Genomic DNA, 26074 nt, shown 5'->3' on the forward strand with positions numbered 1-26074 from the left:
TTTAAAAATCCTTATTAACAATTATAACAGGCCGGGCGCAGTGGCTCACGCTTGTAATCCCAGCACTTTGGGAGGCCGAGGCGGGCGGATCACAAGGTCAGGAGATCGAGACCACGGTGAAACCCCATCTCTACTAAAAATACAAAAAATCAGCCAGGCGTGGTGGCGGGCGCCTGTAGTCCCAGCTACTCGGAGAGGCTGAGGCAGGAGAATGGCGTGAACCCGGGAGGCGGAGCTTGCAGTGAGCCGAGATTGCGCCACTGCACTCCAGCCTGGGCGACAGAGCAAGATTCCGTCTCAAAAAAAATTATAACAGTTTTGCTGTCAAAGTAAGTCTTTTCTCTTTTATTCTCAAAGAACCCCTTAATAAAGGAGGCACTGACAGGTACATTACACACTAACAGGAGATTTTAACACTGCTCATAACCGATAATCTAGTGACCATTAACTCCAAGTTGTAACTTGGAAAACATAAACTATATCCTATTGAGAACTGATTAAAAAGCAAAAGAAACAAAAGTAAGACATTAGCAGCTAGACAAAGCAATGACCATTAATTTAGAAGACAACTTTTTACCAGGTACCTAAGACTCTGTGGAGTAAAACTCAGGAAAGGAGAATCAATTCTAGACCCCGTCCCATAAGGACTTTAGTTTCCGAAATAAGAAAACGAACTTCTTACTTCCCCTGTGGGTAGGTGCCACAGAATGAAGAGTAAAGCAATAAAATGCATATTCAGTGCATGTGAAGTAAAAGGGTATATATTCTATATATATTGTTAAGTTTAGCCTAAAGTCTCTTTACATATCTCAAGTTCAGCTTAAAGGTTTCTCAGTACATAGAACTGTAGCCTAACTGGATGTGTAAACAGACGGTACCCTACTCTTATGCCAATCACTAAGTTTCAGCCAACCAAAGACAGTGAACTGTTCAAACCATATTCAAATAAGGCAAACGCTGAACTGTAACTAATCCGGCTGTTGCTGTATCTCACTTCCATTTTCCATACATCACTTTTCTTCTGTCCATAAATCTTCAACTATGCAGCTGGGCTGAAGCCTCTGAGCCTATTATGGTTCAGGGTCTACCTGATTTGTGAATTGTCCTTTGCTCAATTAAACTCTGCCAAATTTAATTTGTCTAAGGCTTTTCTTTTAACCTTATTCATCATAAAAAGAAAAAGAAAAATTTTAGTTCAAAAACTTAAAACCTGATCATCTAAAACTGAAACTGCCCAGTAGAAATGCTTAGCTCTCACTGTGGTAATTTCGTGAATGTGGAGGAAACTACTAAAACTTTGATATACTAAATAGACAGCTCTGTCCCACATTTACGTTTATTAAAAACTGACATAAACAAACACAACCTGTACAAAAAATAGCCCAAATCCCGTATGACTTTGAAACTGTAATCTTGAGAGACATTATCGCCTAGGACCCCCTCTTCCTCTGCCACGGCCACGTCCTCTTCCTCTTCCTCTGCCTCTGCCTCTTCCTGCAACTGAAGGAAAAGAAAAACAAACCAAGTTCAATTCTCTCCTGCACGAATGTTACCTAGACGCCACAAACAACATTTACACACACACCTTTCCCCGTTTATAGCTCTTTATTAGCAGCTACAGTAAATAGAAGTTTAACTAGCTTCTGTTGAATGTGTTAGACTTCAGATTCCCCCCACCCCCCAACACATTATCATGCAGAACCAAGAACTAAAGGCCTAGGGAGATTATTATTTGTTTCATTTCAATTTTTTTTTTTTTAATTTTTTTTTTTTTGAGACAGAGTCTCGCTGTCGCCCAGGCTGGAGTGCAGTGGCGCGATCTCGGCTCACTGCAGGCTCCGCCCCCCGGGGTTCACGCCATTCTCCTGCCTCAGCCTCCCGAGTAGCTGGGACTACAAGCGCCCGCCATCTCACCCGGCTAATTTTTTGTATTTTTAGTAGAGACGGGGTTTCACTGTGTTAGCCAGGATGGTTTCGATCTCCTGACCTCGTGATCCGCCTGCCTCGGCCTCCCTAAGTGCTGGGATTACAGGCGTGAGCCACCGCGCCCGGCCCATTTCAATTTATTTACTAAGAAATGTGTCAAATTTAAAAATACTTTTTCTTTATATCATGTCTCAAATTCACCATAAAATGATTTGAACCTCACAAAAAAAAGGGAAGATATATATCATAGAATAGAACGATTACCTTGATGCCAGAGTTTGGTAACTGAATAAAATCCAAGCAAGTTAATTCAAAACCAGGAAAGTTTAAATCTATTACATCAAATCACAATCTTATTAACTCTTCAGAAAATTAAAACTCATTTGACCTACACATAATCTAGTGCTTTAATCCAAACAGTAATATCCCTACTGGGTCATCCTAACTCTAGCTGAGTATCATGGTGATAGGGAATTCATCACCCAAATAAACTTATTTCATCTTCAGACAGCTAAGAATATTAGAAAATCTTGACACAGAAGTCAGTCACATTTAAAATGTTTTTTTTGTTGTTGTTTTGTTTTGTGTTTGTTTTTTTTTAAATACAGGGTCTCACTCCGTAGTCCCACCTGGAGTGTAATCACACCTCACTGCAGCCTTGAACTCCCAAGCTCAAGTGATCCTCCCACCTAAGCCTCCTGAGTAGCTGGGACTACAGGTACAAACCATCATGTCTGGCTAATTTTTAAAATTTTTGTAGAGATGAGGTCTCCCTTTGTTGCCCAAGCTGCTCTCGAACTTGTGGGCCAAAGCAATCCTCCAGCCTCAGCCGCCCAAAGTGGTGGGATTACAGGTGTGAGCCACCGCACCTGGCCACATTAGAAATTTGTACACACTGATTCTAGTCTTACCATTCTAAGCAATAAATAGTTAAGTTTAAGATGCTAATTAAGGGACATTACACAAAATAACTGGCCCATACTCTTACAAGGTGTCAAGGTCACAAAAGGAAACTGAGGAGAACCAGCTGATAGGCATTAAAGGAAACTAAGGAAACGTAACAACTAAATGCAACCTGTTGCTGGATCTTGGACCAGGAAAAAGACATTAGAGGGACAATCAGAGAAATGTGAGAAAGGTCTCTAGATAATACAATAGTGCCACATCAATGTAAAATTTCTAATTTTTTGTAGTTATATGAGATTTTAACATTTAGACAATCTTGGTGATAAGTGTATGGGAATTCCTTGTACTATTTTTGCAAATTTTTGTGTCTAAAATTATTTCAAAATGAAGTGTTAAAAAAAATAAAGAAAATGGGGGGAAAAACAGAGTTGGTGGGATGTTATAAAAAACAACAACAACAAAGGGCTGGACACCTGTAATCCCAGCTACTTGGGAGGCTGAGGCAGGAGAACTGCTTGAACCCGGGAGGCAGAGGTTGTAGTGAGCGGAGATCGCACCACGGCACTCCAGCCTGGGCGACACAGCATGACTCTGTCTCAAAAAAAACAACAACCAAGAAAAGAAAATGGACCAGGTATGATGGTGGCTCACACCTGTAATCCCAGCACTTTGGGAGGCCACAGCAGGAGGACTGTTTGAGACCAAGAGTTCAAGACTATCCTGTACAACATAGGGAGATCCTATCACTACAAAAAAAATAACAAATTAGCCAGGTTTGGTGGTGCATACCTGTAAAAGAAAGATAAATTAAGAAAACAACTGCTCACTGCAATCTCTGCCTCCCGGGTTCAAGCGATTCTCCTGCCTCAGCCTCCCGAGTAGCTGGGACTGCAGGCGCCTGCCACCACGCCCAGCTAATTTTCTGTATTTTTAGTAGAGACAGGGTTTTACTACGTTGGCCAGGCTGGTGATCCACCTGCCTCAGCCTCCCCAAAGTGCTGGGGTTACAGGCGTGAGCCACCGCGCCCAGCTTCTTCTTTTTTTAAAGAAAGAAAATAAATGTTTATTCAAAAAAAAAAAAATCCAAACATTTGGGAGGCCAATGCAGAAGACAGCCTGAGGCCAGGGGTTTGAGGCTGCAGTGAGCTATGATCATGCCACTTCACTGCAGCCTGAGCAACACAGTGAGATCTTGTCTCTTACCAAACAAACAAACCAATAATTTTTTTTTTTTTTTTTTTTTTGAGACCAAGTCTCTCTCTGTTGTCCAGGCTGGAGTACAGTAGTGCGATCTCGGGTCACTACAACCTCCGCCTGCCAGGTTCAAGCAATTCCCTGCCTTAGCCTCCCGAGTAGCTGTGATTATAGGTGACCGCCACCACACCTGGCTAATTTTTGTATTTTCAGTAGAAATGGGGTTTCACCATCTTGGCCAGGCTGGTGTTGAACTACTGACCTTGTGATCCAGCTGCCTCGGCCTCTGAAAGTGCTGGGATTACAGGCGTGAGCCACCACATCTGGCCTAAACCAATAATTTTAAATAACTCCCTGACACTAGACTATGACAAACTTGAAAGGAAGACTCATTATTCATTGTTTAATTTGTTGTAGTTTTTTTTTTTTTTTTTGGCGATAGGGTTTTACTCTGTCACCCAGGCTGGAGTGCAGTGGAGTAATCTTGGCTCACTGGAGCCTCCATTTTCTGGGTTCAAGAAATTCTCCTGCCTCAGCCACCCGAGTAGCTGGGATTACAGGCATCTGCCACTGGTTAATTTTTGTATTTTTAGTAGAGAGAAAGTTCATGCCATGTTGCCTGGGCTGGTCTCGAACTTCTGAGCTCAGGTGATCTGCCCGCCTCTGCCTCCCAAAGTACTGGGATTACAGGCATGAGCCACCGTGCCTGGCCAATTTCAGTTCTTTTAAACCATACTATTTTAAATGTGTACACACAAAAATAGTAAGTCTAGGACACATGTTAAAATGAGCCAAATTGACCACCCTTATCACCAATTTCTTCTGAAATATTATTTACGATAGAAAATGAACAAAGATGATAAAGTACCCAGAGGAACAAAGAAACGCAGAGAAAACACAGTAGATAAAAGATTTTGGGCCAGGCGCGGTGGCTCACGCCTGTAATCCCAGCACTTTGGGAGGCCCAGGTGGGCAGATCACGAGGTCCAGAGATCGAGACCGTCTTGGCTAACACGGTGAAACCTCGTCTCTACTAAAAATACAAAAATTAGCCGGGCGTGCTTGCAGGCGCCTGTAGTCCCAGCTACTCGGGAGGCTGAGACAGGAAAATGGCGTGAACCTGGGAAGCGGAGCTTGCAGTGAGCTGAGATTGCGCCACTGCACTCCAGCCTGGGCGACAGAGCGAGACTCCATCTCAAAAAAAGATTTTGGCTGGGCGCGGTGGCTCCTGCCTGTATCCCAGCACTTTGTAAGGCTGAGGCGGGAGGTCAGGGGTATGAGACCAGCCTCACCAATAGGATGAAACCCCATCTCTACTAAAAGTACAAAATTAGCTGGGTGCGGTGGCGCACACCTATAATCCCAGCTACTTGGGAGGCTGAAACAGAAGAATCACTTGAACCCAGGAGGCAGAGGTGGCAGTGAGCTGAGATCGTGCCACTGTACTCCAGCTTGGGTAACAAGAGTGAAACTCCATCTCAAAAAAAAAAAAAAAAAAAAAAAAATTTCAACAAAATTTTAAATCAGAAACTAGACTGGGAACTGTTAACATCCAGTAAAGGAAGAATAACTTCTGAAAAATCTAAGATTCAGAAGCGTGGAGTAAGATGATATGAGGCAGGGGGGCTTTCAATCATCAATTCCCCGACAGGTAGGTAGATAGTAAAAAAAAAAATGTAGAATAACCCTAAAGACATTAAAGCAAAACATCCTCAGATTTGAAAACACATCCAGCCTTCAATATCCATGGGTTTCACATCCATGGATTTAACCAACTGAGGATCAAAAATGTAGTTGAGGCCTATGATGGTTGTACCTGTACTAAACACGTACAGACCCTTTTCCTGTCATTAACGCCTAAACAATACAGTATAACTACAGAGCATTTACATTATACTGGGTATTACAAGTAATCTAGAGATGATTTAAAGTGTACAAAAGGATGTGCACAGGTTAGACTGAAACACTACTACCATTTTACGAAAAGGGACTTGAGCATCTGTAGATTTTGGTACCCACAGGGGGTTCTTGCAAAGTGGAAAGCAGCATGAGACACAGACGAAGAGAGAGATTAAATCATTGTTTTTCAAGCTATGGATTACAACCATATATATTTTTTTTTTTTCTTGAGACAAAGTCTCACTCTGTAGCCCACGCTGGAGTGCAGTGGCGCGATCTTGGCTCACAGCAACCTCCACCTCCCAGGTTCAAGTGATTCGTCTGCCTCAGCCTCCCGAGTAACTGGGACTAAAGGCACGTGCCACCACGCCCATTTTTTTTTGCATTTTTAGTAGAGACCGGGTTTCACCATGTTGACCAGGCTGGTCTGGAACTCCTGGCCTCAGGTGATCTGCCCACCTCGGCCTCCCAAAGTGCTGGGATTACAGGTGTGAGCCACCCTGCCTGACTGCATCAATATTTGGTTGTTTTTTTTTTTTTTTTTTTTTTTTGAGACAGTGCCTCTGTCACCCAGGCTGGAGTGCAGTGGTGAGATCTCGGCTCACTGCAACCTCCACCTCCTGGGTTCAAGCGATTCTCCTGCCTCAGCCTCCCGAGTAGCTGGGATTACAGGCACCCGCCACCACGCCCAGCTAAGTTTTATATTTTTAGTAGAGACGAGGTTTCACCATGTTGGCCAGGCTGGTCTCGAACTCCTGACCTCGTGATCCACCTGCCTTGGCCTCTCAAAGTGCTAGGATTACAGGCGTGAGCCACTGCGTCTGGCTGCTCAATGTTTTTAATAGCAACACCAAGAATTACAATACATACTATAGGAAATATTAAACAACAAAAACACTTGTGTTGTTTGCAAATATCTATATTATGAATAGTGTGGATTAGGATTAGCATTCACAAAAATGTTTATAATAATTCAAACTTACCAGCTTCCCTTTTCTTAGATTTCACCTTAGGTTCAACATCCACAAGTAGTGTATCCAGAGGTAAACTGTCTGGTAGAATAAAATACCGAATGTTATTTCCTCGAATACTCAGCGTTTCCAGCTGTACAGGTTCTCTGTTCTTCAGGGTCATTTTCACAGCTTTAAGATGTGTATTCATGCTGACATCCACACCTAAAGAGAAAAATAATTGGGCAGTTATTAGCATGATACAAGTTAAGGCAACTAATTAATCTACTGAGCCACAGTAAATACTGGACTACGAAAGAATACTGTTCTTCTACAAAGTGCAAGTTTTCTATGACACAATTTAGCACATGTGCAACTGGTAAATGGGGGAATGTCAGTATAAATCAGCAGTGTTTCCTTTCTAGAGATTTTTCCTAGCACACTAATTCACTACAGAAGTGAATGCAGCAAGCCATGGAAGAACCCTGACTGGGCTTTAGGCTCACTACTGATTTGACAGGTATTTCTTTCATGTTTCTCCCACTGTCTTTGTAACTTCTTCATAATCCCCATTCCACCAAACTACCCTCACCTTTGTTTCTGCTTCTCTCTGTATATAAGAATTGTTACTGCTTTTGTTAAGAATACTTTGGTTACAAAGTTACACAGGCTTTTAAGTAGTCTGCAACACCTATTTTTCTCATTAAGCTATTACTTTTAGTATGAGATTTTACAAAATACAAAGCAAGATTTTTCAGGGTGATTACATGACATTATAGCTGAAACACCTGAATACTGAAGCCTTTCCTTTACCAAATTATACCTGAACTAATGGGATAACTAAAGACCTACTTAGGCCAGGCACAGTGGCTCACACCTGTAATCCCAGCACTTTGGGAGGCCAAGGTGGACGGATCAACTGAGGTCTTCTGACCAGCCTGGTCCAGTTCAAGACCAGCCTGGCTGACATGGTGAAACCTCGTCTCTACTAAAAATATAAAAATTAGGCCAGGTGCGATGGCTCACGCCTGTAATCTCAGCACTTTTGGAGGATGAGGAGGATGGATCATGAGGTCAGTTCGAGACCAACCTGGCCAACATGATGAAACCCCATCTCTACCAAAAATATAAAAAATTAGGTGGGTGTGGTGGCACGCACCCATAACCCCAGCTACTTGGGAGGCTGAGGCAGGAGAACTGCTTGAACCTGGACCCAGGAGGCGGAGGTTGTAGTGACCTGAGATTGTGCCACTGCACTCCAGCCTGGGTAACAGAGTGAGAATCCGCCTAACAAAAAAAAAAAATTTTTTTTACCCGGGCATGGTGGCGGGCACCTGTAGTCCCAGCTACTCGGGAGGCTGAGACAGGAGAATTGCTTGACCCCAGGCGGCGGAGGTTGCAGTGAGCTGAGATCGTGCCACTGCACTCCAGCCCAGGTGACAGAGCAAAACTGTTAAAAAAAAAAAAAAAAAAAAAATTACATAATTCAGACAAAAGAATAAGGATCTGTACTACAATAACATTCATTAAGCAATCAAAAAATAAACTCTGGCTAGGTAAAAGAGAAGGAAAAAAATGTTATAAAAGCAGTCCAACCTCCGTACCTGTGATTGTTCCATGGACCTGTGTTCCGTTCTTCAATTCAATGGTTACAGTTTCATGACTCAATTTCATCAAAAATCTATAAATAGGAATAAAACCATTAATTTTTACCTGTAACACTTTAAAATCACATTTATTAAGGTGAAAGGGTGAAACATCTCGATGTTGAAAATTCGCTAGATGCTATCTGCATCACTTCCTATCAATAATCTGCATAACAATTTCAGCTTTCCTGAATTATATCCTCAACCTTTATGAAGGAACACAACAATACTAACATAAACTGTCATTTGGACGTTTCTAATTCTCAAACCTGAAATCCAGACATACAAGATCTTAGGCCGGGCACGGTGGCTCACGCTTGTAATCCCAGCACTTTGGGAGGCCGAGGCGGGCGGATCACGAGGTCAGGAGATCGAGACCACAGTGAAATCCTGTCTCTACTAAAAATACAAAAAAATTAGCCGGGCGTGGTGTCGGGCGCCTGTAGTCCCAGCTACTCGGAGAGGCTGAGGCAGGAGAATGGCGTGAACCTGGGAGGTGGAGCTTGCAGTGAGCCGAGATCGGGCCACTGCACTCCAGCCTGGGTGATAGAGCAAGACTCCGTCTCAAAAAAAAAAAAAAAAAAGATCTTAGACTCATTATAAACCATAAAAAAGAAATAGGCCAGGCGTGGTGGCTCACGCCTATAATCCCAGCACTTTGGGAGGCCAAGGCGGGCGGATCACGAGGTCAGGAGATCGAGACCATCCTGGCTAACATGGTGAAACCCCGTCTCTGCTAAAAATCACAAAAAATTAGCTGGGCGTGGTGGCGGGCACCTGTAGTCTCAGCTACTCGGGAGGCTGAGGCAGGAGAATGGCGTGAACCCAGGAAGCGGAGCTTGCAGTGAGCCGAGATCGCACCACTGCACTCCAGCCTGGGCGACAGAGCAAGACTCCGTCTCAAAAAAAAAAAAAAAAAAAAGAAAAAAGAAATAAAGAATTACAGTTGGTAAAAAGATTACAAGCTTATTATAATGCCTATAAAGTAAAAATCTCCTTTCCTAACCCCCTGCACTGTGGGTATGTAGGAATATTATTCCAGAACATTTTATATGCATTCAGAAGCATATATACAGATTTCTTTTTACATAAATTGGGTCATATTTTATTCACATCTATAACTTGTAGTCCTCGTTTAGCAGTTTATATTGGACATATTTCCATTTCAACATACAAAACATTCTAAGAACTGAGGCTGGGCGTGATGGCTCATGCCTATCTATAATCCCAGCACTTTGGGAGGCCGAGGCGGGCAGATCATCTGAGGTCAGGAATTCAAGACCAGCCTGGCCAACATGGTGAAACTCCATCTCTACAAAAACACAAAAATTAGCTGGGCAGGATGGAGTGCGCCTGTAATCCTAGCTACTCAGGAGGCTGAGGCAGGAGAATCGCTTAAACCTGGGAGGCAGAGGTTGCAGTGAGCCGAGATCGCACCACTGCACTCCAGCCTGGGGACAGAGCAACTCCATCTCAAAAAAAATAAAATAAAAAATAAAAAAATTAGCCACACATGGTGGCGCATGCCTGTAATCCCAGCTACTTGGAAGGCTGGGGCATAAGAATTGCTTGAACCCGGGAGGCGGAGTTTGCAGTGAGGTGAGATTGTTCCACTGTACTCCAGCCTGAGCGACAGAGCAAGACTCCATCTTAAAAAAAGCCAAAATAACAAAATAACTTTCTAAGAACTGGAAAGCATTCCACTATATGGAAATGTCAAAATTTATTACCTCCCTGTTGATGGACATTACTTTGGTTCAATTTTTTCCCATTACAAACCCAATTATGCAAACCCTTACCAATACAAGTTGCTATAAGTCTTTCAAATTTTTGTCAATTTGATGGGGGAAAAATTTGTTTTTCCTTAGTTACCTGTGAGATTGAATATCTTTTTTTTTTTTTTTTTGACACAGTGTCTCGCTCTGTCGCCCAGGCTGGAGTGCAGTGGCACAATCTCGGCTCACTGCAACCTCCGCCTCCTGGGTTCACACCATTCTCCTGCCTCAGCCTCCTGAGTAGCTGGGATTACAGGCGCCTGCCACCACACCCAGTTAATTTTTTGTATTTTTTTTTAGTAGAGACGGGGTTTCACCATGTTAACCAGGATGGCCTTGATCTTCTGACCTCGTGATCCGCCCGCCTCGGCCTCCCAAAGTGCTGGGATTACAGGCATTAGCCACCACGCCCTGCCTGAATATCTTTTTATTAATATGGGAAAACTATTTCTTCCGTGAATTACCTGTTCACGTTATTGACATATTCTCAATTAGGCTGAGTTTTTCCTTTATTTTCTACTGGTTTGCCAGTCATTCAAATTTGTTGTTTATGGTTTCTTTAGTCACACAAACTTTTTTCACTTTTATGTTTTGAATTTGTTCATCCTCCTGGGATACATAATTTGCATAGGAAAGGGTTTTTTCTATGCCAAGATTGTAAAAAAAAAGTGTCTTATTTTCTTCTACTTTTAGAGTTTTAATCTACTTGGAATTGATCTTTTTTATGCAGTGTAAGGCAAAAATCTGTCTTTATTACTTTCCCCAACTGAATAGCCAGTTGCCTTGATAATATATAATGAACAATCTATCCACTTCTCACTTCATCTAGATTTCTGTTCTCCCCTTTTTATAAAATTTTGCAGAGGAAAAAAAGTTAAAGGGTTTACAAATATTGTCAATTGCCAGTGCAGTGGCTCATGCCTGTAATTTCACCACTTTGAGAGGCCAAGGTGGGATGATCGCTTGAGCCCAGGAGTTCGAGACCTGCCTGGTCAACAGAGCAAGATCCTGGCTATAAAAATAAAAAATAATAAAAAAATTTAGTTGGCCGGGCACGGTAGCTCATGCCTGTAACCCCAGCACTTTGGGAGGCCGAGGTGGGCGGATCACAAGGTCAGGAGTTGGAGACCAGCTTGGCCTGTATGGTGAAATCCCATCTCTACTAAAAATACAAAAAATTAGCCAGGTGTGGTGGTGCAGGTCTGTAATCCTAGCTACTCAGGAGGCTGAGGCAGGAGAATCGCTTGAACCTGGGAGGCAGAGGTTGCAGTGAGCCAAGATTGTGCCATTGCACTGCAGCCCGGGTGACAGAGCAAAACTCCATCTCAAAAAAAAAAAAAAAAAATACAAATAAGGCCGGGTGTGATGGCTCACACCTGTAATCCCAGCACTTTGGGAAGCCGAGGCAGATGGATCACGAGGTCAGGAGATCGAGACCACGGTAAAACCCTGTCTCTACTAAAAATACAAAAAATTAGCTGGGCGCGGTGGCAGGCGCCTGTAGTCCCAGCTATTCCGGAGGCTGAGGCAGGAGAATGGTGTGAACCCGGGAGGCGGAGCTTGCAGTGAGCCGAGATCGCACCACTGCACTCCAGCCCGGGCGACAGCGAGACTCCGTCTTAAAAAAAAAAAAAAAAAAAAAAAAATACAAATAAAAAAATTAGCTGGGCCTGTTGGCTCATGCCTGTAGACCCAACTCCTCTGAGTCTGAGGTGGGAGGATTGCTAGAGCCCAGGACTTTGAGGTTGCAATGAGCCATGACTGTGTCACTGCCCTGGAGCCTGTGTGGCAGAGCAAGACTCTGTCTTTTTTAAAAATTCTATTTTTTTTTTTTTTTTGAGACAGTCTCGCTCTGTCGCCCAGGCTGGAGTGCAGTGGCATGATCTTGGCTCACTGCAACCTCCGCCTCTTGGGTTCAAGCAATTCTCCTGCCTCAGCCTCCCAAGTAGCTAGGACTACATACAGGCGCCTGCCACCACACCTGGCTGATTTTTGTATTTTTAGTAGAGACAGGGTTTCACCAGTTGGGCTGGTCTTGAACTTCTGACTTCAGGTGATCCGCCCACCTTGGCCTCCAAAAGTGCTGGGATTACAGGCGTAAGCCACCAGGCCTGGCCCTTTTTTTAAAGACAGAGTCTTCACTAGGTACCGAGGCTCACGCCTGTAATCCCAGCACTTTGGGAGGCTGAGGCAGGCGGATCACCTGAGGTCAGGAGTTCGAGACCAGCCTGGCCAACATGGTGAAACCCTGTCTCTGCTAAAAATAACAAAAAAATTAGCCAGACTTGGTGGCACATGACTGTAATCCCAGCTACTGGGGAGGCTGAGGCGGGAGAATTGCTTGAGCCCGGGAGGCAGAGGTTGTAGTGGGCCAAGATTGTGCCACTAAACTCCAGCGAGACTCCGTCAAAAAAACAAACAAACAAAAACTGATCACACCATCTCAAAGTAAGTCGTAGGCATTACGACACTTCAGCGTGCATTTTCTAATGACATTCTCCTATATAACCATAATCTCACAATCACATCTAAGAAAATGAACCCTACACTATTATACAATACACAGTTCATATAAAAACTTTTAGTCTATAATACATACTTTGAATTAATAGATTCTATCATCTATCACACTAAATGGTACATGTAAGATAACCTATTATCCTCCCGCCCTAGACTATTGTTGAGGGTAGGGATCGTAACCTCTATATCTAATCCTAGACTGTAATAGGCACTGAATAATGTTGGCTGAAATGTTTCAACGAATAAAGGGAAACCAACCTTAAAATGCCTTTTTTTAATTTTTTTTTTTTTTTTTTTTTTAGTGGTATAGACAGCCATCACAAAAAAGAAATTACTTGGTCTGGCATATAACAAGCCTCAAACTTTAAAAAGACTCATGAGTTGAATCTCTTTTTATATATGACATCAAGAAAATGTTTCTCTCAACGAATTGGTAACACTTTATTTCATCAGAGAATTATTCAGCTCCAAATTTAACAATCAATTATACCTAGAAAAGCCAGAATTCTGAACTAATGGCTTCCTCCCATTATGAAGTTTTTGTTTTTATCTTTTACATGAACTTACTATCCCAGTTAGTAAGAACTTTTACTATAAAAGTTCTTCAAATCATTTTTGGAGGCAAAGAAGAGAAATAAAAGGAAAAAAAAACCTTATGTGGCCAGGCGCGGTGGCTCAGATACATAAAAGACACGTAAAAATAACTGTAAGTTGTAGAATGCAATAGAGATATAGAGAGATTTTTTTTTTTTTTTTTTTTTTTTACAGAGGTTTTTAGTTTAGGTTTTTTCTGAGACTATGCCACCATGCCCGGCTAATATTTTTTAAACTGTTAAATTTTTTGTAGAGATGTGGTTTTGCCATGTTGCCTAGGCTGGTCTTAAAACTCCTGAGCTCAAGCAATCAGCCTGCCTTGGCCTCCCAAAGTGCTGGGATTATAAGCGTGAGCCACTGCACCCAGCTACACACAGGTTTTTTACTAAGAATATATTGTAGCATGTGGAGAAGGGAGTCAGGTATTAGGGGACTTCTAGTAAGAAGCCTGAAAAGTTGGAAATATGCAGCAAGAAGAAACAAAAGAAAAAATACAGCATAAGACACAGAGTAATTATAGATACTAAGACAGAGTCTCGTTCTGTTGCCCAGGCTGGAGTGCAATGGCGCAATCTCGACCTGAGCTCACTGCAACCTCTGCCTCCCAGGTTCGAGAGATTTTTTTTTTTTTTTAATTTCATTATTATTATACTTTAAGTTTTAGGGTACATGTGCACAATGTGCAGGCTTGTTACATATGTACACATGTGCCATGTTGGTGTATTGCACCCATTAACTTGTCATTTAGCATTAGGTATATCTCCTAATGTTATCCCTCACCCCTCCCCGCTTCAAGAGATTCTTGTGCCTCAGCCTCCCAAGTAGCTGAGACTACAGGCGCATGCCACCACACCCAGCTAATTTTTGTATTTTTAGTAGAGATGGGGTTTCACCATGTTGGCCCAGCTGGTCTCCAACTCCTGACCTCAAGTGATCTGCCTGCCTTGGCCTCACAAAGTGCTATGATAACAAGCATGAACCACCACGCCTGGCCGACGAAATGTTAAGTTCAATATTTAAGGTCCTATGAGTAGAGAGGAGTTAGGCAGGTTCCTTTCATGGAAAGCCTAAGCTCTGTTGAAGAATTCCTCTAGGAGAGCTACTGAAGGATTTTCATCAATGAAGTGCAGTACCACGCTCATATTCACATTTAAAAGAGAACCTAGGGCAAATGTTCAGAAACAGATTTTAGAAAGACAAGAGACCAAAGTATAATCTCTAGGAAGACAAATTATGTGACTAGAGCAGTACATATACACGTTAAAACTACAGTAATCGAGACATAAGGAACAACAAATAGATCAATGAAACAATACAAGCAAACAGATCTATTTCTGGTCCCACGTTTACATGGTTGATTTAGCTGGGATTACAGGCGCTCGCCACCACAACCAGCTAATTTTTGTTTGTTTGTTTGTTTTTTTAGTAGAGCCGGGGCTTCACCATGTTGGCCAGGCTGGCCTCGAACTCTTGACCTCAGGTGATCTGCCTGCCTCGGATTCCGAAAGTGCTGGGATTACAGGCATGAGCCACCAAGCCTGGCCTTATATGGTTGATTTTTTACAAAGGTGCCAAAGACGTGTAACAGGCAAAGGAAAGCGTTTTCAACAAATGATGCTAGAATAACTGGAAATCCATACAGAAAAAAAATGAACCTGGACCACTAACACCATTTTCCAAAAGTAATCCAAGATGGATGATAGTCATTTGAGCCCAAGAGTTCCAGAAATGATGGCCCTTTTTTTAAAGACAGAGTCTTCACTAGGTACCGTGGCTCATGCCTGTAATCCCAGCACTTTGGGAGGCCGAGGCAGGCAGATCACAAGGTCAGGAGATGGAGACCAGCCTGGCCAATGCGGTGAAATCCCATCTCTACTAAAATACAAAAAAATTAGCCAGGCATAGTGGCACATGCCTGTAGTCCCAGCCACTCGGGAGGCTGAAGCAGGGGAATCACTTGAACCTGGGAGATGGAGGTCGCAGTGAGCCGAGAGTGCGCCACTGCACTCCAGTCTGGCAACAGAGCCAGACTCCATCTCAAAAAAAAAAAAAAAAGGCTTAAAGAGTTCCAGACACATAATAAAAATAGATCAGTCTGGTGCAGTGGCTCACGCCTCTAACCCCAGTACTTTGGGAGGCCAAGGTGGGTGGATCATGAGGTCAGGAGTTCGAGACCAGCCTGACCAACATGGTGAAACCCCATGTCTACCAAAAATAAAAAAATTAGCCAGACTTGGTGGCGGGCACTTGTAATCCCAGCTACTTGGGAGGCTGAGGGAGGAGAATCGCTTGAACCTGGAAGGCAGAGGTTGCAGTGAGCTAAGATCGCACAATTGCACTCCAGCCTGGGTGACAAGAAGAGAGACACTATTAAGGAAATGAACATGTAAATCACACTGAGAGAAAACACATCTGACAAAGAACTGGTATCCAGGACACAGAAAAAATTCCTACAACTCTGGGCCGGGCACAGTGGCTCACGCCTGTAATCTCAGCACTTTGGGAGGCCAAGGCAGGCGGATCACGAGGTCAGGAGATTGAGACCATCCTGGCTAACACAGTGAAACCCCGTCTCTACTAAAAATACAAAAAATTGGCCGGGCGTGGTGGCGGGTGCCTGTAGTCCCAGCTACTCGGGAGGCTGAGGCAGGAGAATGGCGTGAACCCAGGAGGCAGAGCTTGCAGTGAGCCGAGATCGTGCCACTGCCCTCCAGCCTGGGTGACAGAGCGAGACTCTGTCTCCAAAAAAATAAAAAATTAAAAAATAAATAAAAAGTAACAACACAAAATAATTGGAAAAAGACACTTTACAAAAGATACAGGAATGGCCAATAAGCAGGTGAAAATGTGCTCAGCATCATTAGTCATTAGGAAAATTTAAATTAAAACCTTAATGAGAAGCTGGACATGCTAGTAGTCCCAGCTACTCAGGAGGCTGCGGCAGGAGGATTACTTAAGCCCAGGAGTTCGAGACCAGCCTGGGCAACACAGGAAGACTCTCATCTTTTAAAAAGCAAAACAGGCAGGGCACAGTGGCTCATGCCTGTAATCCCAGCACTTTGGGAGGCCGAGGCAGGCGGATCATGAGGTCAAGAGATGGAGACCATCCTGGCCAACAAAGTGAAACCCCGTCTCTATTAAAAATACAAAAATTAGCTTGGCGTGGTGGTGTGTGCCTGTAGTCCCAGTTACTTGGGAGGCTGAGTCAGGAGAATCGCTTGCACCGGGGAGGCAGAGGTTGCAGTGAGCCGAGATCGCGCCACTGCACTCCAGCCTGGTGACAGAGCAAGACTTCATCTCAAAAACAAACAAACAAACAAAAAACAAAAAAAGCAGGCTGGGCACGGTGGCTCACGCTTGTAATTCCAGCACTTTGGGAGGCCAAGGCAGGTGGATCATGAGGTCAGGAGTTCAAGACCAGCTTGGCCAACATAGTGAAACCCTGTCTCTACTAAAAATACAAAAATTAGCCAGGTGTGGTGGCACATGCCTGTAGTTCCAGCTACTCAGGAGGCTGAGGTGGGAGAATCGCTTGAATCTGGGAGGTAGAGGTTGCAGTGAACCAAGATCGTGCCATTGCACTCCATCCTGGGTAACAGAGTGAGACTCCACCTCAAAAACAAACAAGCAAAAAACCAACTAAACCCTAAGGAGATACCACTACATACCCACTAAAATGGCTAAAATTAAAGACTGAGCAAACACCACCACATACTGGTGAGGATGTGGACCAATTGTTATTCTAATATATTGTTAATGGAAGTGTAAAATGGTACAACCACTTTGGAGAATGGTCTGGAAATTTCTTATAAAGTTAAACACATAACTATGTTACAGTCCATCAACTCCACTCTTAAGTATTTACCCATGAAAGTTTATTTCCCTCCAAAAACCTGAAGAATATTCAACGTAGTTGTAAAAAAAATACATAACTTTTTCTTTTCTTTTCTTGTAATTTTTTAAAATACGGAGCTTTTTTTTTTTTTTTTTGAGACGGAGTCTCGCTCTGTTGCCCAAGCTGGAGTGCAATGGCGTGATCTCAGCTCACTGCAATCTCCACCTCCTGGGTTCAAGGGATTCTCCTGCCTCAGCCTCCCTTGTAGCTGGGATTACAGGTACCTGCCACCATGCCCAGCTACTTTTTTGGTATTTTTAGTAGAGACGGGATTTCACCATGTTGGTCAGGCTGGTTTCAAACTCCTGACCTCAGGTGATCCACCCGCCTCAGCCTCCCAAAGTGCTGGGATTACAAACATGAGCCACTGTGCCCAGCCTAAAATACAGAACTTCCAAACACACAATGCACTAATATCCAGTAATAAAAATGAACACATTACTGATACACTTCACAATGTGGACGAATCTCAAAAACGTGTGAGTAAAAGAAGTTTTACACAAAAATACTTTGTGATTCCAAACATATGAAATTCTAGTGCAGGCAAAATTCATCTATGGTGGAAGAAACTGGTTGCATCTAGGGGTATGGAACCAGAGGTTGCCTGGGAAAGGCTTGAGGAAACTGTCTGAGGTTTTGATGTTACTTCTCTTGATACGGGTTTAGATTACAAAAGTGTTTACATTTTTCAATAGCAGGAAATATACACTGCATTTCATTGTATAAAGTATTTACCTTAAAGAAGGAAAACAAAAATCCATGAGTGGGATAAAAAGGGCCTGAACCTCAATGGTGGTGACTGGAATGAAAGGAGGCTACTATGGGCAGGACAAATACACAATTATCCCTCCCTAACTGAGCCCAGGAACCAAATGGATTCAAATTATTTTCAGATGCATCTTTCACTGTCTGAATTCTTTCTACTTAGTGAAACTTGGATATCGAATAGTCAGTAACACAGTGTCCCTCAGTATCAAAACACACTATTTGAACCCAAAAACCAAACAGGATAATGTGGGTCACTTTTATGAAGTAGGTAAAACTGGCAAAATTGCCAATGTATCAAATGTCAAGGACATCAGGAGAGAAAAAGTCAAGCTCACCTCCCAGTTTTCGGTTAGGGTGACAGTGAGAATAACGATGACAATGCTGCCAACTGAGATACAGAAGTAAGTCTACTGAAAATGCTAACCAGTTAGTCAAACAATCATTTTCTGGAGGAAAAATACATTCTCTAGTAAGAAAAAAAATTTGTTTCTATATTTTACCTAAGACACAAACAGGATTCAGTACAGGTATTAAAAATTACTGGAAAATTGTCATAACATGCAGTATCGTTACAGGGAACAAATGGAATCCAAGGTGTATTACACAAAATTGAACTATGAGTAGACTAAGATTCAGATTGGCAGGTATGGAGAAATTTCAAAAAATGTAATTTTCTTTCTTTGAGACCGAGTCTCGCTCTGTTGTCCAGGCTGGAGTGCAGTGGTGCGATCTCAGCTCACTGCAACCTCCCGGGATCAAGTGATTCTCTTACTTCAGCCTCCTGAGTAGCTGGGATTACAGGCGCCTGCCACCATGCCCGGCTAATTTTTGTATTTTTTCGAAAGAACGAGTTTCACCATGTTGGCCAGGCAGGTCCTGAACTCCTGACCTCAGGCGATCTGCCTGCCTCAGCCTCCCAAAGTGTTGGGATTACAGGCGTGAGACACCACGTCCAGCCTAAAAAATGCACTTTAAATTCTATGACTTCCTAAGTTACAGTTCAAATAAAAATACACCAAAAATTAACCTTAAATGTCTTTTGTACCAACTCCTCCCTGAATATAATTTTTTTTTTTTTTTTTTTTTGAGACGGAGTCTCGCTCTGTCGCCCAGGCTGGAGTGTAGTGCCACGATATCGGCTCACTGCAACCTCTGCCTCCCGGGTTCAAGCGATTCTCCTGCCTCAGCCCCCTGAGTAGCTGGGATTACAGGCGCGCGTCACCACGCCCAGCTAACTTTTGTAATTTTAGTAGAGACGGGGTTTCACCGTGTTGGTCAGGCTGGTCTCGAACTCCTGACCTAGTGATCCACCCGCCTTGGCCTCCCAAAGTGCTGGGATTACAGGCGTGAGCCACTGTGCCTGGCCTCCTCCCTGAATGTTGAAGGCTTTTATGTGTTATTTAAAACGTTTCAAACAAACGTTATTTCAGACGTTATCTACAAGTGTCTGTCATCCCCACTAACCAGAAACTCCAACAAGGCAGGTACTCCGCCTTTTAAAAAATTCTATTACCAGAGCCCAGTATGTAACAGGATTGAGACAATCCTTGACTCAACAGGAAAAAAACAAGCTAAATATTTATAATTTCTGGCTTAATTATTAGAAACGTCTGCCTCTGTTCCGGGCTTAGTCTCAAGGAAAAACACCAAAACCAAATCTACTTGCAGGTAGTTTGGAATTACTCACATCAGTAAACAAGTCTTCAGAAGACTCACCTAACTGACAGGGTCTATTTCTTTCTTAAGAAATAAAACAGGAGAACTATATATTATCTGGGTAATCAGCCACAATTACGTTGTGATAATTTCTGCCCTATATTGGGAGATTTTCCTAAATAAAAATCCTACCTTAATGGGAAACAGAGGTAGAATAATCAATCATAAGTCTAAGGAGGATCAAAAGATAAACTTAAAAATCGGCCGGGCGCGGTGGCTCACACCTGTAATCTCAGCCCTTTGGGAGGGGGAGGCGGGCAGAAAGCTTGGGCCCAGGAGTTCGAGACCAGCCTGGTCAACAAAGTGAGACACTGTCTTTATTTAAAAAAACAAAAACTTGTGAAGCCAGAAGTCTTACTCTGATTTAAAATATTTTGCAAACAGGTTTGTTTCCAGATAAGCTCATAAAGCTTTCTAAGGACTCAAGTAGGACTGGGGAGTTCCACTCAAAAAGAAAATGAGTAACTGTAAGAGGGCGATGTGTCCCAGGAGGCGCTGCACCTTTAAAGCCTCTAAGTCACCAGGCGGGAAGAAAAGGCTCGGCCTTTATACCAGTCTCTTGGAAGACACGCGGGATCCGCGAGCGACCCAGGCGGAAGCCCAGGCCCGAGCACGAGCTGCGGGCGCAGTAAGGCCGGCCGTTAGCAGGCCGCGCACACGCGGCTTTCCCGCCTCCTGCAAATGGGAGAGCCCAGCCTTCCGGACTCCGGGCCGAGACTTCCATTCACAGCCCCCAGAGCTGCTTGGTCACTCCCTCACCTCACGAGCTTCATCCTAGCGGCGCCGTCACCCTCTGGGTCCGATAGCGCAAAGAATCCTTCAACCGAACACTGACCGACTGCAGTATGAATGGCCGGAAGCGCCTACACCAGTGACTCCGTACGTCAAGAGCGCGCGGAGCACTGCAGACGCACGGCGGAAACGCCGAGGCTGCGCTGGGCCGCACTCTCTTCCGGACGCGAGGAGCGCGACTGCGGCCCCTGGCGGCGGGAGGTTGCCTTGCGACGGCTGAGGGTATCGAGGGCTGGTCTAGGAGAAAAATGTCCTGCAAGAGAGGGAGATTCGAAGAGATTAAATCCAATTAATAGGACTGTCCCATTTTGGGAGGCCGAAGCGGGGGGGGGGGGGGGTGTATCACCTGAGGTCAGGAGTTCAAGACCAGCCTAGCCAACAGGGTGAAACCCCTGTCTCTACCAAAAAGACAAAAAATTAGCTGGGCGTGGTGGCAGGCGCATGTAATCCCAGCTACTCGGAAGTCTGAGGTAGGGGAATCGCTTGAACCCGGGAGGCGGAGGTTGCAGTGAGCCGAGATCGCACTACACTCCTGCCTGGGCAACAAGAGCAAAACTCCGTCTCACACACACACAAAAAGTACTGTCAGCATCACGTTTCTGAACAGCAGGGCACTGTGAGTGCAGCACCTAATACAAATTCCTCAGTGAACGGAAAGAAGGTCTTAGAGAAGCCCAAAGTATTATGCTGATTCTGTTCCAACACCAGGAACCTTAGCATTGCTTAATGTACCTGAAGCAAATCACACAATGGGCCGGGCGCTGTGGCTCAAGTCTGTAATTCCAGCACTTTGGGAGTCCGAGGCGGGCAGATAGTGAGGTCAAGAGATCGAGACCATTCTGGCCAACATGGGAAACCCCGTCTCTACTAAAAATACAAAAATTAGCTGGGCGTGGTGACGCGCGCCTGTAGTCCCAGCTATTTGGGAGGCTGAGGCAGGAGAATGGCGTGAACCCGGGAGGCGGAGCTTGCAGTGAGCCGACCTCGCGCCACTGCAGTCCAGCCTGGGTGACAGAGCAAGACTCCGTCTCAAAAAAAAAAAAAATAATAATAATAATAAAATTAAATCACACAATGTAGCGGATTATTTTGACTTTAAGTTCTGATCTATAAGGCAAACTTTTCAATCTTCATCTTTCTCAACATCTCATCAAAATATATATATTTTTTATTTTTTTGAGATGGAGTCTCACTCTGTCGCCCAGGCTGGAGTGCAGTAGCGCGATCTCGGCTCACTGCAACCCTTGCCTCCCGGTTTCAAGCGATTCTCGTGCCTCAGCCTCTCCAGTAACTGAGATTACAGGCGCGCATCACCACGGCCTGCTAATTATTGTCTTTTTATGTATGTATGTATGTATGTATGTATGTATGTATGTATGTATGTATTTTGAGACGGAGTCTCGCTCTGTCACCCAGGCTGGAGTGCAGTGGGGCGATCTCGGCTCACTGCAAGCTCCGCCTTCCGGGTTCATGCCATTCTCCTGCCTCAGCCTCCCAAGTAGCTGGGACTACAGGCGCCCGCCACTACGCCCGGCTAATTTTTTTGTATTTTTAGTAGAGACGGGGTTAGCCAGGATGGTCTTGATTTCCTGACCTTGTGATCCGCCTGACTCGGCCTCCCAAAGTGCTGGGATTACAGGCGTGAGCCACCGCGCCCGGCATTATTGTCTCTTTAGTAGAAACAGGGTTTCCCCAGGTTGGCCAGGATGACCTGAACTCCTGACCTCAAGTGATCTGCCCGCCTAGGCCTCCTAAAGTGCAAAGTGCTAGGATTACAGGTGTGAGCTTCATCAAAATTTAACACAAACACTCCTCTTTCCTCTTTTGGGTTTCAGGATGCCAAGCTCACCTGGCCTTTTTCTTATCCCACTAACTACTCCTGTTTTGTTTTGTTTATAGACAGGGTTTCTCACTCTGTTGCCCAGGCAGGAGTGCAATGGCACAATCAGGGCTCACTGCAGCCTTGACCATCTGGGCTCAGGCTATCCTCCTGCCTCAGCCTTCTCAGTAGCTGGGACCACAAGTGTGTGCCACCATGCCCAGCTAATATTTTATTTTTTATTTCGTAGAGAAGAGGTCTTACTATGTCACCCAGGCTAGTATCCAACTCCTGGGCTCAAGAGATTCCACTGCCATAGCCTCCCAAAGTGCTGGGTTTACAGGCCCAGAGCCTCCATGCCCAGCCTCTAACTACTCTTTCTAAATCTCCTTAGCTGGTTCCTCCTTCTCTATGGAGCCAATACATGTCAGAGTGTTTCCTGGCTTGTGGCTGTAGTCTCTTTATGTGTACTTTTTCTTTTAAGCTGGTAATCTCTTCCAAAACCATGACTTTGATTTGTATCTCTAGCCTAGACTTCATCCCTGATCAACAGAACTCTTAGATATTGTAAGACAATACAATATCTGGGCATGGTGGCTCATGCCTGTAATCTCAGCACTTTGGGAGGCCAAGATGGGCGGATCACGAGGTCAAGAGATCGGGACCATCCTGGCCAACATGGTGAAACCCTGTCTCTACTAAAAATACAAAAATTAGCTGGGCGTGGTGGCGCACGCCTGTAGTCCCAGCTACTCGGGAGGCTGAGGCAGAAGAATTGCTTGAACCCGGGAGGTGGAGGTTGCAGTGAGTGGAGATTGTGCCACTGCACTCCAGCCTGGCAAAAGAGCAAGTCAGTCTCAAACAAAAAACAACAACAAAAAAAAAGGATCATATTTATCAAAGTTTAATGTGTGTAGGACTCACCTGGGGAAACCTTATTTTTTTATTTTTATTATTTTTATTTTTTTGAGACTGAGTCTTGCTCTGCCGCCCAGGCTGGAGTGCAGTGGCGCAATCTCGGCTTACTGCAAGCTCCGCCTCCCAGGTTCACACCATTCTCCTGCCTCAGCCTCCCGAGTAGCTGGGACTACAGGTGCCCGCCACTATGCCCGGCTAATTTTTTGTATTTTTAGTAGAGACGGGGTTTCACCATGTTAGCCAGGATGGTCTCGATCTCCTGACCTCATGATCTGCCTGCCTCGGCCTCCCAAAGTGCTGGGATTACAGGCGTGAGCCACTGTGCCCGGCCAAAACTTTATTTTTATTTATTTATTTATTTATTTATTTATTTATTTATTTATTTATTTTTGAGATGGAGTTTCACTCTTGTTGCCGAAGCTGGAGTGCAATGGCACAATCTCAGCTCACTGCAACCTCTGCCTCCTGGGTTCAAATGATTCTCCTGCCTAAGTCTCCTGAGTAGATGGGATTACAGGCACTCACTACTGCACCCAGCTAATTTTTTGTATTTTTAGTAGAAATGGGGTTTCACCATGTTAGTTCGGCTGGTCTCGAACTCCTGACCTCAGATGATCCATCCACCTTGGCCTTCCAAAGTGCTGGGATTTCAGGCTTGAGCCACCACGCCCAGCCTGGAAACTTTAAAATGAAAATCTGATTCAATTGTTGTGGGGCCTGAAATTCTAACAAGCCTTCAGTTGATGAAGCTGCCCCCACTCTATGCACATCAATTTGAGTAGCAAGGCTAAAACGGATATTTGTGTGTTGCCTTCTCAACATCTATTCCCTTGTCTTTCCAAATGTTCCTAATATTCTTCTGGTGATCCTTGTGGTCCTAAGAAAGCTGACTCTACCCTTTTAATACTCCTTGTTCACAGTAGGTTTGGGATCTAAGTTGATCCAATTGGACCTTTGGAGGGAATGTTCTTTCTTTTGTTATGAATGGAAAGGGAGTAAACCCTGGAGCTGTTGGGAGCTTCCTTACAACCAGGAGAAGAACCAATTTCAGGACATAGTGTTGTTTGTTTCTTTGTTTGTTTGTTCATTTAGACAGGATCTTGCTCTGTTGCCCAGGCTGGGGTGCAGTGGTGTGATCCTAGCTCACTGCAGCCTTAGGCTCCCGGGAATAAATTGATCCTCCCACCTCAGCCTCCCAAAGTGCTGGGATTACAGGGAGCCACTGTGCCCAGCCAAGGACAGAGTTTCTAAAAAACTAAAACTTGTGATGACATCAATGAGCCCCTAGATAATGAATAATGCCTGAATGTTGCTATTTAGAATTAAATAGCCAGCCCTGCAGTGCATGCCTATAGTCTCAGTTACTTGGGAGGCTGAGGCAGGAGAATCACTGGAGCCCAGGAGTTCGAGGTCAGCCCGGGCAGCACAGGAAGACCCCATCTCAAAAATGAAAAAAATTAAATAAAATTTAAAAATTCAGCTCCTCAGGCCGGGCGCAGTGGCTCACGCCTGTAATCCCAGCACTTTGGGAGGCCAAGGCAGGTGGATCATGAGGTCAAGAGATCGAGATAATCCTGGCCACCATGGTGAAACCCCGTCTCTACTAAAAATACAAAAAAATTAGCCGGGCGTGGTGGTGCTTGCCTGTAGTCCCAGCTATTCGGGAGGCTGAGGCAGAAGAATTGCTGAAACTTGGGAGGTGGAGTTTGCAGTGAGCCGAGATCATGCCTCTGCACTCCAGCCTGGGCAATGAGCAAGACTCCATCTCAAAAAAAAAAAAAAAAAAAAAAAATTCAGCTCCTCAATTTTGGTAACTACATTTCTTTTTTTTGTTTGTTTCGAGATGGAGTCTTGCTCCATCACCCAGGCTGGAATGCAGTGGTGCCATCTCAGCTCACCGCAACCTCCACCTCCTGGGTTCCAGCAATTCTCTGCCTCAGCCCCCCAAGTAGCTGGGATTACAGGGGCCTGCCACCTCACCAGGCTAATTTTTGTATTTTTAGTAGAGACGGGGTTTCACTACCTTGGCCAGGCTGATCTTGAACTCCCGACCTTGTGATCCACCCTCCTCGGCCTCCTCAAGTGCTGGGATTACAGGCGCGAGCTACCATGCCTGGCCTAGTAACTACATTTCAAATACTCATATATGTCTATGGCTACCCTTTTGAATAATGCAGATATATGAATATTTCCATCATCACAGAAAGTGTGATTGTACAGTGTTTTCTGAGGACCATATTTGTTTCCTTCTTAGCATTTAATTATTTATTTACTTATTTATTGTCAGATACAAGAATGTAAACCGAAAGCAGGGAATTGTGTCTTTTCTGTTGACTGCAGCACCTCCAGCATCTAAAATAATGCTTTGTTAATATGCCCTCAATAAATATTTGTGAAATAACTAAATGCCTCAGCTGGGCATAGTGGCTCACACCTGTAATCCCAGCATTTAGGGAAGCCAAGGTGGGCGGATCACCTGAGGTCAGGAGTTCGAGACCAGCCTGGCCAACATGGTGAAACCCTGTCTCTACTAAAAATACAAAAATTAGCCGGGTGTGGTGGCAGGCGTCTGTAATTCCAGCTATTCAGGAGGCTGAGGCAGGAGAATGGCTTGAACCTGGGAGGCAGAGGTTGCAGCGAGCCAAGATCGTGCTACTGCACTCCAGCCTGGGCAACAAGGTAAGACTCCGTCTCAAAGAAAAATAATAATAGGCCGGGCATGGTGGCTCATGCCTGTAATCCCAGCACTTTGGGAG

The 26074-nt window shown here is 44.4% G+C and overlaps 1 protein-coding gene across 3 annotated transcripts; it reads right to left on the bottom strand.

The window, feature by feature from the left end:
* Positions 1–1320: 1320 nt before the first annotated feature.
* On the bottom strand, positions 1321–20703 carry SNRPD1 (small nuclear ribonucleoprotein D1 polypeptide). 3 transcript variants are annotated; one of them, XM_055236692.2, is made up of 4 exons: positions 20549–20703; positions 8480–8556; positions 6909–7100; positions 1321–1500 (listed from the first exon to the last, which is right to left on the bottom strand). In XM_055236692.2, exons 1-4 carry the CDS (start codon positions 20560–20562, stop codon positions 1424–1426), a joined length of 360 nt encoding a protein of 119 aa, XP_055092667.1. In that variant the 5' UTR covers positions 20563–20703; the 3' UTR covers positions 1321–1423. The 3 variants fall into 3 exon arrangements, with proteins under 3 accessions (XP_055092667.1, XP_063496851.1, XP_055092674.1); XM_063640781.1 differs by having other exon boundaries at positions 6909–6977; positions 20549–20682; XM_055236699.2 differs by lacking the exon at positions 20549–20703 and having other exon boundaries at positions 8480–8564.
* Between the last annotated feature and the right edge of the window lie 5371 nt (positions 20704–26074).

The sequence above is a fragment of the Symphalangus syndactylus genome, chromosome 1 (assembly GCF_028878055.3).
Source record: "Symphalangus syndactylus isolate Jambi chromosome 1, NHGRI_mSymSyn1-v2.1_pri, whole genome shotgun sequence".
NCBI classification, from domain to species: domain Eukaryota; kingdom Metazoa; phylum Chordata; class Mammalia; order Primates; family Hylobatidae; genus Symphalangus; species Symphalangus syndactylus.

Coding starts and splice junctions, on each gene's coding strand:
- SNRPD1 (XM_055236692.2), bottom strand. Junction 7,101..8,479: donor GGTCCATGGAACAATCACAG/GTACGGAGGTTG, acceptor TTTTCTCTTTAG/GTGTGGATGTCAGCATGAAT. Junction 1,501..6,908: donor ATCTAAGAAAAGGGAAGCTG/GTAAGTTTGAAT, acceptor CTTTTCCTTCAG/TTGCAGGAAGAGGCAGAGGC.